This window comes from Aspergillus tanneri (assembly GCF_003426965.1).
Source record: "Aspergillus tanneri strain NIH1004 chromosome Unknown AapTan_2_pilon_pilon_pilon, whole genome shotgun sequence".
Taxonomy (NCBI): Eukaryota; Fungi; Ascomycota; class Eurotiomycetes; order Eurotiales; family Aspergillaceae; genus Aspergillus; species Aspergillus tanneri.
The window spans coordinates 595680-609116 of record NW_022984629.1 but is presented as its reverse complement, the minus strand read 5'-3'; the positions used below and the strand labels follow the sequence as shown (position 1 = coordinate 609116).

General features: G+C 46.0%; 4 protein-coding genes across 4 annotated transcripts; 3 read left to right on the top strand and 1 right to left on the bottom strand.

Annotated features, from left to right (window-relative positions):
* Window positions 1-506: 506 nt before the first annotated feature.
* Window positions 507-1685, top strand: ATNIH1004_000181 (uncharacterized protein; the record flags this gene model as incomplete). Its single annotated transcript, XM_033564904.1, has 4 exons — window positions 507-758; window positions 810-1183; window positions 1236-1294; window positions 1339-1685. The coding sequence occupies 4 exons, from the start codon at window positions 507-509 to the stop codon at window positions 1683-1685; spliced, it is 1032 nt and encodes a 343-aa protein (XP_033430661.1).
* A 921-nt stretch (window positions 1686-2606) lies between these two features.
* On the top strand, window positions 2607-4628 carry ATNIH1004_000180 (flavin-containing monooxygenase; the record flags this gene model as incomplete). Its single annotated transcript, XM_033564903.1, has 6 exons — window positions 2607-2781; window positions 2833-2864; window positions 2911-2921; window positions 2965-4275; window positions 4349-4569; window positions 4624-4628. 6 exons carry the CDS (start codon window positions 2607-2609, stop codon window positions 4626-4628), a joined length of 1755 nt encoding a protein of 584 aa, XP_033430660.1.
* A 2711-nt stretch (window positions 4629-7339) lies between these two features.
* ATNIH1004_000179 (uncharacterized protein) lies at window positions 7340-9409 on the bottom strand (the record flags this gene model as incomplete). Its single annotated transcript, XM_033564902.1, has 8 exons — window positions 7340-7837; window positions 7883-8212; window positions 8292-8689; window positions 8770-8852; window positions 8922-9011; window positions 9073-9096; window positions 9164-9234; window positions 9290-9409. The coding sequence occupies 8 exons, from the start codon at window positions 9407-9409 to the stop codon at window positions 7340-7342; spliced, it is 1614 nt and encodes a 537-aa protein (XP_033430659.1).
* Window positions 9410-10231: 822 nt separating this feature from the next.
* On the top strand, window positions 10232-11486 carry ATNIH1004_000178 (uncharacterized protein; the record flags this gene model as incomplete). The annotated part of the gene is made up of 4 exons (XM_033564901.1): window positions 10232-10495; window positions 10549-10773; window positions 10835-10977; window positions 11045-11486. 4 exons carry the CDS (start codon window positions 10232-10234, stop codon window positions 11484-11486), a joined length of 1074 nt encoding a protein of 357 aa, XP_033430658.1.
* Window positions 11487-13437: the final 1951 nt, after the last annotated feature.

Here is a 13437-nt window from a genome sequence, read left to right as displayed (position 1 = left end):
TTTCACTGTCCATACTCAACGTCATACACGGTACTATGTATAGAGGAGAGCCATTTTCAACGTGTAACCCTAATACTAGGCCCCATTCCTGCTTCTCTTGAACGTATATGGCATTTGCAGCAGCGGATAACTCAGTGTTGACCAAGCTAGGAAACTAACCATTCTTGATCGTAAAAAAAGTCGGTTCACACTGTCCTTTAATGTTCTCTGCAAGGGGGAACAAAACGGCACGATGATACACTCCGACATACCCTGGTTTGGTTGGTCATACCCTGAAGATTGTCCCTAGGATCGCCACTCCCTTAGGCCTAATCACCCGACCGCTTAGGCCCTGTTATTTCTGCAGGGAATAATCTGTTTTGTCTTACTTTAAAAGTTATCATCCTATTTTCCCTGGACTTGATATGACGAAGTGAATGCTATATTAACCTTGGGCAGGATACATGTTAATACTGTCTTTTCGCATATACCAACCGCAGCTGTGATATCGTGCGAAAAGCATCACCATGTCTACGGCGGTCACTGCCCCCATAGCGCCGTATATGTACGGACTCAATAAAGTTGGATATGCGACCTTGGTGGTCAGCATCTTTTTCATGGCCTTATCCGTAGCGTCGGTTGCGCTTCGACTGTGGACGAGACGAATCAAGAACAACAAGCTCGGCATTGACGACTGGCTAATTATTGCCAGCGTATTTGTCTTTTTTGGGTTTTGCGCCGACGTACTGGTCGGAGTGTACACCTACGGCGGCGGACAGGTATATACGGATAAGGTGGAGGGGCAAAAAAAACTCATTCAGTACATGCAGTCAGAATATGCGATTCCAGCTCTCTACGCGGTCAATGTCACGCTGGTCAAAATGTCCATTTTGTTTTTCTATCGTCGCGTCTTCGCCGTCGCTGGATTTCGCCGAATCAACACCTTCGTTATGGCTTTCTGTATGGTTTGGTTCGTCGCCGCGGTGATTGGGGATTTGCTCTACTGTATCCCGATCCAAAGATTCTGGGACCCGAGCGCGGGGGGATCGTGTTTCAATTTCGCGGCATATTTTCTGGCCATGGAACTGGTGGATATGCTTCTTGATGTTGTCATTATCGCTTTGCCGGTGAACACCATTCTGGGGTTGCATTTATCCCTGCGCAAAAGGCTCGCGCTGCTGGGTATCTTCCTGTTGAGTGCATTGTCAGCTCGCCCTACCTACGTCCCGGAAGTGTATACTAACTAATTAACGCAGTGTTGTTATCACCGGTGCAGTTCGAATCGGATACGTATACAAGCCGGGTGATCAACTTCGTATGTCCCGATTTTTCTTGCCATGACCCAAGCTGACTGTTTAGTATCTCTGGCGCAAGCGTCCCTCTGGTCTGTTATCAACCTTGGTGTGGCGATTCTATGCGCCTCGCTGCCCACCTATCGTCCCTTACTCCCCAAATTTGAGTCTTTCGGTAGCATGTTCAGAACTCGATATATAGGCTGGTCTCGTGCTGATTCAAGGACATCTAAATCGGATGGGTCGACCTGCAATACCTATAATCCGCGTTCGGGGTATTACTCTAAGATGGAGGGCGGTACTGGGGCTGTTGTCCCTCTGACGATAATCGCGGCGGAGGAAAGTCATAATGCAAAGCGGGATAGGCTGCCAACCGGTGGGATTCAGGTACAACGTGATGTTGAAGTTGTTTAGCTGTTTTTATATTGACTAATTTGCTTGAACGTATTCTGGTGTACATTCATCAGAGTTCTGGATTACCTGTAATTCAAAACAAATTGACCGTGAGTGTTCAGCCACGTGTGGTACACAGTATTCTATATTAGGGATGATTCAGACTGGACGGATGCGTAGCTCCCTTGTTTCAATACATCCATTCTAGGTGAAGAAATACGATACCATACACAATATCAATACCATACGATTGGCATACATGGAAAAGCCGTGGCAACAACATCCGTAACGCAGGGATCTGCATGCAACGCAGGGGCTAATTCTCGTCACACCGTCCCCGTTAGGCAACCCATGCATGTTCAGACCGTGCCAGCTGCCAGTAGTTAATTTGTTCTCCAATGCATGTCTCGCCTAGTCTGAAGCCATCTGCAGGATATGGCTTAGGACAAACTTCGAGCTGTAAGCACTTACGTATTCCTCCCGTCTAGACGGCCCATGATTAAGCATGTACGTCACGGTCTGTTATCCGACCAACAGGTCAACAACAAGCGACTGGTGGGGAATCAGTGGTACTGCAGTCTCGATACCACGTACCCAGGTTGACCGCAGTAATTTCCCTAGTTAGTTCCGCTATAGATACTAAACCTCTTTGAAGTAGCGAGCGAGGATCAATCTTTCAAGGAATATAAAAATATCTTGGCCGTTTAGAATAACTAGCCAAATTAATTCTCTAAGCCAAGAAGTGGCAGAATATTTAGTGCTTATAGTGGAACTAACTAGGGAAATTACTGAGGTCAGGCAGAGTACAGGGTTGCTTTGCATGGGCTGACACCGGATGAGATAGTTCAGCTCGGAGGTAGGAAAGGCCGATACTCGCTGCTTTTGACCGACTGTTCTTCTTACTCACCTTGTTGTGCTTGTATCTTAAATCTGTCTGCAAATATGGCTTCTTCTTTACGCATCCAGATTCATAACTCTTACGATGGAAATCCTCGACCATTCTATCCAGTCGTGGTCATCGGGGCTGGTGCATCTGGTATTGCTGCTGGATTCCAGTTGAAGGAAAAGTATAATTTTGACCAATTCCGGATTTTCGATCGTCTGTCAGGCATTGGAGGTGAGTTCATTGTATTATTCAATTGAAGAAATAGTCTAAATATTCATGAAGGTACATGGTGGGCAAATAAATATCCCGGAGTGGTAAGTCTCTAATACAGAAGCATTTATATGCAAACTGACAGACCAGGCATGCGATGTGTAAGTCTACTAGTTGCTTCAATCGCACGAACTAACGGGACAGACCGACCCTTTTCTACTCGTTTTCTTTTGCGCCAAATTATACCACCAAAACCATCTTTCCTTCCGGACGCGAGTACGTCGAGTACCTGTACAGCGTGGTCGAGCGTGCCGGAATCGCAGATAAGATCCAGCTGAACACTGAAGTATCCAACGTCGAGTGGATCGAGGAGGACTCCGAATGGGAGCTTCAAATCAACTATATAAATTCCATCGCGAACTCCCGTCTGGATAGAACCGAGACCGTACGAGCTAAAATCGTCATCAGTGCAGTTGGCATCCTAGTTGAGCCGAACGACTGGCCCGCAGATATCAGAGGGCGAGACTCCTTCACCGGCCAGGTAATCCATTCCGCCCGATGGCCCGCTGCTGCCAATCTCGACGGTAAAGACGTCGTCCTGGTAGGTTCTGGCTGCAGCGCAGCGCAGATCGCTCCCGCTCTTCTCCAAACGAACATCAAGTCCCTGACGCAGGTTATGCGCTCGCCACCGTGGCTGGTTCCTCGTGCAGAGGAACCCGGTGGAAAAGAAGCGTATGCAAACTGGGCGCCGCGGATTTATGGTTCTGTGCCTCTACTGGGGTTTTCTATGCGCATGCTGCTTTGCTGGGTGTCGGAGGTGGTTTGGTATACGGCGTTTCAGGGGAAGAATGATAAACTGCGTCAGAAAGAGGAGAGTTTGTCGTTGCAGCATATGCGCTCTATAGCTCCAGAAAAGTACCACTCTATACTGACGCCCAGTTACAGCCTGGGCTGTAAACGACGCGTCTTTGACAACGACTGGCTTCGAAGCATGAGTGATCCCCGCTTTACGCTGGTTAATAAATCGTGGGTTGGCGCTGAGGGAGGGAATATCATGGTCGGAGGAGCAAAGGATTCCGAGGGCTTCTCAGAGACGGATACATACCATGCAGATACTCTGATCCTAGCGACTGGTTTCGATGCCACGCAGTTCCTACAGCCCGTCTCCGTCCTCGGACGTCAGGGACTCTCGCTGCATGGTTTATGGGCTACTCGCGCCGGAGCACACGCGTACATGGGCACTGCGGTAGACGGGTTTCCGAACTTTTTCATGATTATGGGACCGAATACGTTTGCTGGTCATACGTCCGTGATGATGGGGATTGAAAATAGTGTTGAGTATGTGCTTCGATTGATCCAGCCTGTTCTTTCTGGACATATGGAAACAGTTGAGCCTTCGACGGCAGCAGTGCAGAAATGGGTCCACGATATCAGACGAGATATGAAATCTACTGTTTTTGAAGGTTGTAAAAGCTGGTATAATGGTTATGGGGGTTATAACTCGGTCATGTATCCGTATGTCAATTCACCCCCCGCACGCCTTGTACACTATTGTATACTTCGCATTATATCTAACTACGCTATACAGACGCTCCCAGCTAGACTTCTACCTCCGGTGCAAGTTCCCACGATATAGGGACTGGAATCGTACTCTATCCAGAAAGGGTCAGCGTCGACAACTCCGCCGACGTGCTACCAGTGTTCTTTTGGGTGCTATTGCCTTGGCGGCATGCTATGGGGTGATCATGTATGAGGAAGTCGGTCTCTCCGCAGATGCTATGGAATATGTGACGCAGGGGGTGCAGAGGAGTAGGAACTGGATACATAGTGTGTATAGCTGTCTATAGTACTCTGTACGTTTAGTATGATCTTGCTGTTTCTGCATAATTTATTATTGCTAGGTTTGGGCTAGGAGGTATACATGTATTGTTTGCTTGCGCTGTGGCACAAAGACAGTAAAACACCACCTAGAATTATCCATCTGAACAAACGCTTGATTATTAAACTGAAGAAATGGGAAGCCAATGTTGTGTGTTTTCACTACTAGTGATTTCTTTCGGTAGCTGCACTAAGTTAAGTGGATATTTATCCTTTTCATTCAATGAGACAGTAGTATGCTATTATCTGGGAGAAATGGTTAGGTTTAAAGCGAACCTGGTGCTTAAATGATATAAACTATGCTACTACACAATAGCTTGGTTTCCCTCCTCTTATAGAGACAGTTCGTGGCGCAGTTCATGGTAAACCATATCCAACCAATTCCCAGTATCTCCTACCTGAAACCCATAGAACCAATGGAGCAATAGGCAATATAAAAATTTGAAATAGCTACCTTGGCGGCTACCACTGGCATCTGCCCGATAGAGATTGTCCTAGCATTTCTTGAGAAGGGTGCCTGGGATTTGCTGTATTAAGATAAATCTAATATCTTTGATTATATATACATTCAGCAGCTCTGGAAAAGGGACAGATGTTAACTATTTAATAAATATTATGGCTTCAGCTTCTCCTATTACAACCATAAACCCATTTAAAGACTATTGATTTACGAATCTCTAGGATTTTACACCTTCTAACTCGATTAGGACAAAGGTTTCGTGCTCTCTGGATCTAATTAGGTGTAAGAATGGCAGCTTAGACAGAAATAGGGAATAGTTATTCTATGCTGCTGACTGCATAAAAATCTCGCAGAAAAGCCTCTCGCTCTTAGTTTTTTAAGAACCTGATTATACCCTTTCTGGATTCCAAAAACCTTATGTTTCTGTTACTCCTGTAGGCCCTTTGACCGCTTGATTTCAACATACTGCAAGTGAGATATCGTAGGTGAATTTCTATGCCCACCAATGCCAATGTACTTGTCAAGACAAGCCATTCGACCAACTAGAGCCACGGGCTCATAGTGAGCCACTATAGTGATCCAAGTCATATGTAGTTTCAACATAGCCTCCACAAAGCTTGCCTGCTATTGGTCCTGTTCTACTCAGCCATACGCTTTAAGTCATCTAGGTACAAGGGAATTAAATACTGGTCTTCTGAATCCATTAAGCAGCGATCATTCCTTTGTATTTCCCAATGTACAGGGCAGTGTAACTACATTTCAATTGTCGATCCATTTGGGCACCAAGGGATTGTATATCACAATCCACGCATATCCTGGTTAAAGCCCAGTATATGTTGGACTGAATCCGGTTGCCGGATATAAATATGTGATGAGTCCACATGTATAGAAATCAACAAACCGCTACTTGAACCTACCCGGCGCTATATTCAGTAAATCCTTCTATCAGGATGCGCTGCATCTGCATTGACGCAATTGCCCTTCCCACCTCGACTTTTTAAGTTGGCTCTACTTTGCAGACGAGAAAAATAGACTGGATAGTCACCAAGTACACAAACGATCTGTGTCAGAACAATACTGGCAGCTGATCCGATACTGTAAAGAGCGACGCCGAGAGTTTGAACGGGTATCCCGACATCATAGGCCAAGGGGGTTGGTTGTCTTGAACCACAAATGCGGTTTCGCGATCTCGCCTGTGATAGCGTGGATAATGGTTGGTGCTGGCAGTTAGAGTGGGACCAGTGTCTCCGAGTCGGCCAGACTGATCGGATGAAGAGCCAAATTAAGGCCTTCCAAGTCGACAATTACCCGTGCTAGTAATCCTTCCCTGGAAGTGGTTGACGACAGGTACGCTGTCCGGTAGATGGTAGACTGCAGAATATGCCGGTGGATTGACTGACAGGACTTGTAAATGATTTATTCGATGTTCGTTGAGGCTCTATTGAACCCGTTTTGATGGAAGACAAGGGGATATATAGCACGGATTACTTTTTTGTTCGGATATTCTGTAGCATAGCTAGCAGCAAACATCCCCTTATAGGATGGAATCGGTTATCTATGGGCACGGCAGTTAAAGACTACGTTAATAGCGGTGTCTAATCCAACATATCTTATGGCGTTGTTTTTAGTATGCTCAATATATGTCGGAGGGGGCTTCCGTTGGTGGGGGAAGCTTATACGACCATGGAAATGAGACTTAACTGGTTCCACAACAGTCCCTTTTTTGGTCTCCGACATTAGTACACGAGATGTGATTTGCACAGCTGTCCAAAGTTTTACATTGCCAAACGGAGCGATGTAGTCGACGGATGAAGTGGACATTTTTCAAGACACTTATATTCGAGCAGTGGGGAGAGCCATCGAAGACTATACGGGGAAGCAAAGTGCTTATGATGAGGTTCCAATTCCTGGCGCACTCCTCGACAATCTTGAATAGCCGCGCTATTTCTCTCGAACTGCCACTCAATCACAGTGCTTGGAATTCCTCGAAAAGCGCTTCCTCTGGGGATAGCTTGGCTGGAAACGATCTCTGGGCCTGTGCTGAAATTGGATATACGGTAGACAGATAGGAGATCAAAAATCATCCCAAGATAGTGAACATTGACTAAGTGTCTGATATAACTTTACTCTAGAATGGCCTATTCATTATAACTCGAGAATGCATACCGTCTTATCTGCAACCAAAGCGGACCAGTCCACCATCCAAGATACTACCCCATGTAATGTATACATACGTTAAAATTATATTTCCACCACAGGTCCCGAGTAAACCTTCCTGGCGCGAATGAAATAATATAAGAGGCTTAAGATAATAGTGCCTCCGGTCCCTACCACGCTATAATTCATCGACTGCACATCGGCATGGTTATTGGGAGGCCAAAAGCTGAAGAAAGTCGCAATGAGCATGTATACTAAGGAGAACGTATTGATGATGATGCCCCAGATGCCTGGAATATGAAATGGGCCCCAGATCAGCTGAGCCCCTGCCGTGTTTATAATCATTTCTGACCCGGAGCCTTGTCCACTGCGAATACTGTTTCTATTCAATATTCCACCGGTGCAACGGCGGTAGAGGAGGAGACCGGCAACAGCCATGTATGAAAAATAGAGGCCCGATGTGGACATGGATACTAGGCTGTTGAATGCCACGCTGGAGCCAATATTGATTAGATTCAAGAGGCATGAGATGGTGGTAGTCAAAATGACAGTATATGTTGGGATTGCCGTACGCGAGGTTACCTAAGGTAATTAGTGTTTTCCTATTAATAGGGCTCTAGGGCTTACTTGGCTCCATAATTTCCAACCAGGAATTCCCCGATCACGGGAGAAAGACCAGAATTGACGGGATGTTGAGGCAAGCATGCCCACCGAAGTACAGAAACACATTACGATAATAATTGAAGCCATGACTGCTGTGCCTGGTATAGATGATGTTGCCTGTAGGAATATACCTATAAAGGGCAGCCCAGTGGGATCCTGGAGAGCTTTGTCGATATCACCAAGACAGAATAGCAAGGCGAGGAGCATGGCAAATCCGAGTGACCCGTTGATCAGGACAGTGAGCATTAATGACCATGGTACGTAAATAGGAGCGTTGGAAATCTCTTCTGCCATCTAACAAGTAATATGTTAGCACCTTAATATGCCAATTCACAGATCATTCACGTCAGCAAAACCGCGTGCGGTGACATACATGAACCGCAGCATCGCCACCGGCGAATGCAAATACAGGACCAATCAGCCCAATGAAGAACGAGAGACCTTGAGACGGCCATTGGCCTTCGTTTATAAAATGAGTGAAAACTTCCTTGGCAGGTTTATGGTCCGCCATATAGGTCAATGGGATCAGGATAGCAAAGAATCCAAGAATGTGGAGAATTAGAATGGTGCCCTCAAAACGAGGCAAAAGCTTGCCTCCTACACAGTTTACACCGAGGCCAATTAGTGCAGTTGCATAGGAGTATAAAGTCATATGCCATGCTTGTGGGACGTAATCGGAATGGGTAAGTGAAATCATTGCTGCGATATAAGTCCCATTGAGGTAAATGGCGGTGGCATATGTGGCTTGCCATCCAATGACAGTGAGCCAACCTGACATATGTAGTCAGTATCTTCAACCCTTACCAGAAGGGCCAATCCTCTCTAAATTGTCACCATATGGGGAGACTCACCTGTGATATAACTGGAGAGCTTCATGCTCGACTGAGGTGCGAGCATCGAACACCAATGATATTGTCCTCCAGCCGTGGGCGCCCTAGCATGCTGTCAATACAAGCTCGGACAGATTGAATATCTCGCCTGTTGGCGCGATGTGATCTCATACATTGAAGCGAGCTCTGAAAGGACGACAAATGTTGTAGTGATACCAACCCAGACAAAAAGGAAGCCGTATACAGAACCAGCGGGCCCACCACTACAATCGTTATCAGCATCCGTATGGGTTGTCAAGAGTATAATATAAGAATGGCACGTACTTCTGAAACGCCTGTATGAATAATCTGTCAAAATTGCTTCATATTAGCAGATAAAATCACAACTAGAGGGAAATTATGGACAGTAACGTACGCTGTTATACCCTCCCAGGTGATGAGAATGGTGCAACTGAAGCCCAGGATTGACATCAATCCAAAGTTCCTCTAAACCAAACATGAATATCAGAGTTGTTATGGACAATCTCGTGATAGTTCTTACCCGAAGCACAGCGCGCTTCCCCATGCGCGCCAGGTTAACATCATCAATATTCTCCTCGGATGGGTTCTCTATTTCGCGCAGAGACGCGGGTGAGACTTGCTTGAGCTCATGGCGGTTCATGTCGAAGACCCTCGCGATGAGAATATATCCTTAATGATAGAGCATACAAGGACCTATCCCAAGCCGGACAGAGCAATAAAGTGACTAAATTGAAGGGCAGAACTACCAGAATCGACAATTTCGCAACGAGACCCAGGGGGGTTTGTTGGATTTTACCTTGTCACGGCAAAGAGCAGGGAAAACAGGGATGAAAATTCTTTCGGCAACGTCCCCCTCAAATACGGTTGACCACATTATGCCAAGTTACAATTAACAGCAAAGCTGGAAGGTGGGAGGGGAAGTGTTGCTTGTGGACTAATTTCGGATGCGACGTTTAACAAGGATCAGACATAAATGCGTCTTTAGCTGCAGGTCCGTACAGTGGAGAAACCAATCAATCAGATCACTCGGACGGTACACTAGACTCCCCTGGAATGCCCAGGCAGGACCCGGTCAATCTGGAAAGGCTTCCGAGTTCCAGTTCCTGTATGATCAATAAATCAACGTTTAGGCTAGACCAGCGTTGCGATCCTCCGCTGATCTTGTCCCATTCGCAGTCGCCGACGGAGATAAGCGGTTCACAACTTAGTCCCTTCGGGGGATGGCTAGTGTGGCAGTTTCACATCTTGTAACTGACTTGATTATTCCCAGGGACTCCCACTCATTTATTAGTTATCGGCCCTCGTAGTGTCCGCAGGCAGGGGGTTGGATAGTGTCCCAGCGATGTGGTTACGATTCGTGAACCACAAGACATGGTTATCTTTGTTCCTGCTGGCACCATAAGACTCCCTACCACCGCCTCCGGTTCTGTGTGGTGTGTTGCCTTCTCACACTTGACGCGCAATGGGCAGGTTTGCACCAGATAGCTGGGAGCCCGCGGTCAACATTGTGACCTGGTTTCTCATGACGACGGCCACCCTTTGCGTTCTCACTCGACTAGGGACCAAATACTGGATATTCCGGCGGTGGACGACAGATGATTATCTCAGTATTGTCTCGATGGTGTTATGTGTGGCACAGTCCGTGGCTGTGTCAATGGCCATGGCTAATGGATATGGTGAGCATTTTGACGCAGTATCAGGGCTGAAGGTGGACAGCATTTTGAAGGTGAGCTTTTCTCATACCTTATTTATTGCGCTGAATTACCCACATACTATCAGTCACAATACGCTGCAGCTATCCTGTTTCTTACGACCCTGTGTCTTTCGAAATTGGCCCTCATCCACTTTATCTGGAGTGTGACACCAGTTACGTCCGACCGTTATATTGCCATTGGCCTAGAGATCTTTACAATCCTGTGGGCAGTGACGTCTGTTCTCGCTTCTGCATTTCAATGCAGGCCGCCTCGACCGTGGGACTATATAAACGGGCAATGCTTTAGTTTTGTATGCCACGACTTACCCATGAGAATGGAAGATATATGTACCACTAACCCGAGTGCTACAGAGAGCTTGGTGGAACTATCTTTGCATCACGAATATTTTGTCCGAGGCGGGGATTATCACACAGGCCTTCCTAATTATCACTAGGACACAGGCACGTTGGTCAAAGAAGGTGACGCTGGCCAGCATATTTGGGCTTCGAATATTGTGAGTGATACCAAGCAATATCGACTCTACTATTTTATAACTATGAAGAGCTAACTGAGCGATCGAGTGTCATTGTTGCGGTGATCGTTCAACTGATCTACATCAACGAGATGACCATTTCTATAAATCCGAATTCCGCTACGTGGTCGACGATAATATCCACGCAGATTGTTCAGTGCTTGAGCGTCGTAACTGCCTGCTCCCCGCATTTCAAACCGTTCATGGACAGCCTGCAATCTACAGGCATGCGCGTGGATGGAATGACAACCTACAACGTGAATTCCACAAAGCGATATGGCTATGGTCTTTCCTCGCTGCGCAACAGGTCGATCCTGCGTAATAATGAAGACCATGAGCTCGCTCCAATCATTCACGTCAACGGCACACACCAGACGACGGTCACCTCGACGGGAGCCATATCCGAGTGTGATGCAGAGAGTCAATTGAGTCAGACCCATATTATTCGAGAGATTCGGACATACGCTGTGACTGAATCACCCGCAATATGACGAGGAATTTAGAAATATCCCTAGTATATGCTCTCAGATAGCGGTGGGACTAGTCCCAGTGGTCAATTTCTCAACCCCTGTTCAAGGTTACATACATTGTGAAGTATCCCGTGCTGCAGCATTAGCGCGGAGTACACGTTGACAATGCTGGCAATTGTTCCCGATCCTTGCCCTATGCCGTTTTCCATTAGTAAAAAAGGGGACACTAGCATGTGCCAGTTAGTACTGTAACCCGGTTAAACGCAACCATATAGGACTACCTCTTCAGATGTATTTAGAGTAGTATTGCATTTGTCAGAGTATATTGGGATAGGCCCATTCGGCTTATATTATATATAATTTGGTATTTATATAGTGTATTATACTTAACTTATATAATTGGTCAATGAAGTGGACCTGTGTATTTTAAAGTGTGTTTTTACTCCTTAAGTGCAATTTTATGGGAAATCAAGCCACCATAATTGTTTGCATTTAGTGGAGTATTGCAAAGTAAGGAGGTTGCATTTAACCATGTTTTACTGTAATATTCCCATGTTCTTCGCCTTACAACTTGTGGAATACAGGGAAAATGATGCGCAGGGAGCTATTCTATCAGCTATAGGACTTCAGCCATATTATATTAGGAAGTAGATGTCGTTTGGTGGAAACACGAGGAATCGCAGCATCTCGACCAACTGAGCCCTCTAAGCGGTTCCCCATATTCTTATTGATGTGTTCTACTATTTAAAAAATTCAGGAGTAGAATGGATCGTCAGATACTCCGCGCGGACTATAGGTAGTGTTTCAATAACACAACTAGTTCACTAATTTCCCGTTATGAGCCTTCTTCTCATAGTTATTATACGCCATGATGATTAATTCGCAAAAAGAAGCTTTCTTATTAAAGGACAGGAGCGTGACAATTCCTCTGCTGTACAACGTAATTTGGGCTTGACAAGGATCAGAGCACGCAATACTCTCCACCGTCCTATCCTCTCCCCGCTGGGTTAGATAGTGTTGCAGTTCGGAGAGGCAAAGGTAAACAAGTAATTTATAGTACTTCTAGCTTAATTTTACTCTTCTTGCCCAGATTTAGATACATATTATAAGTCGGAGAGGTCTGATCTGACCGTAGAGAAGGTTATTTTATTTTAGTATTTTATTTTAGTAAACCTTGTGCCGGTTAGCGGTGCGTTGGAAACGGCCGCCATTGGACCGTTCTTCTGCCTCCCGCCACCGCCTGCCACCTGTGGGCATACCACTGCCCGTTGTGGTCTAGTGCTTACCATTTGAGGGTTAGTGCGTCTCTCGCCGCTTTTGCATTTTCCCCTTATCCCCTGCCGCCTTACTCGTCCCGCTTAAACCATATATATAAGCTGGATATGTCTCCGTCGAGCAACGGCACACTTTCTCCTTCCTTTTTGCCCCCTCCTATCTCCTTCATCTGATACACTGCCCCCTCTCCCTTTTCAAATGACGCCTCGTTATCATGTCCTTTGTTGGGTTTTGGCTACCCTATGTGCTATCTGATGGTGTCCACTTGCTTAAGGTAGAAGTTGGGCCACTTTGCTCGTGCAGTTAAGATAGTTGTACACGGCACTGCGTGTGGGTTGATCGACTTTTTATAGACACCTCTATTTGCTCTGATTTCTCTTCTTACTAAATCTTATTACTTCCCTCTTCTCGCATAATACTTTCATGTGCAGGACCTCTATGAAGCCCAATATGGAAAAAAGGTAAATTGCCGCTTATCTAGCTACTAGAGACAGTATCTATGTTGTTAGCTTGGTTTTAATTATTTGGATTACCCCCCTTCCTTCTGGAGCCATTACTTGGCTAACTAGGGTCGATTTACTTCTGGTCTCCTGCCTTGTATATTATCTAATAGCAAAATTGCCGCATTTCTTTCACCCGCGTTAATCTCTGCTGATCGGGCCAAGAAAATGCATTTGGCCAGTAGTATATTTAACAT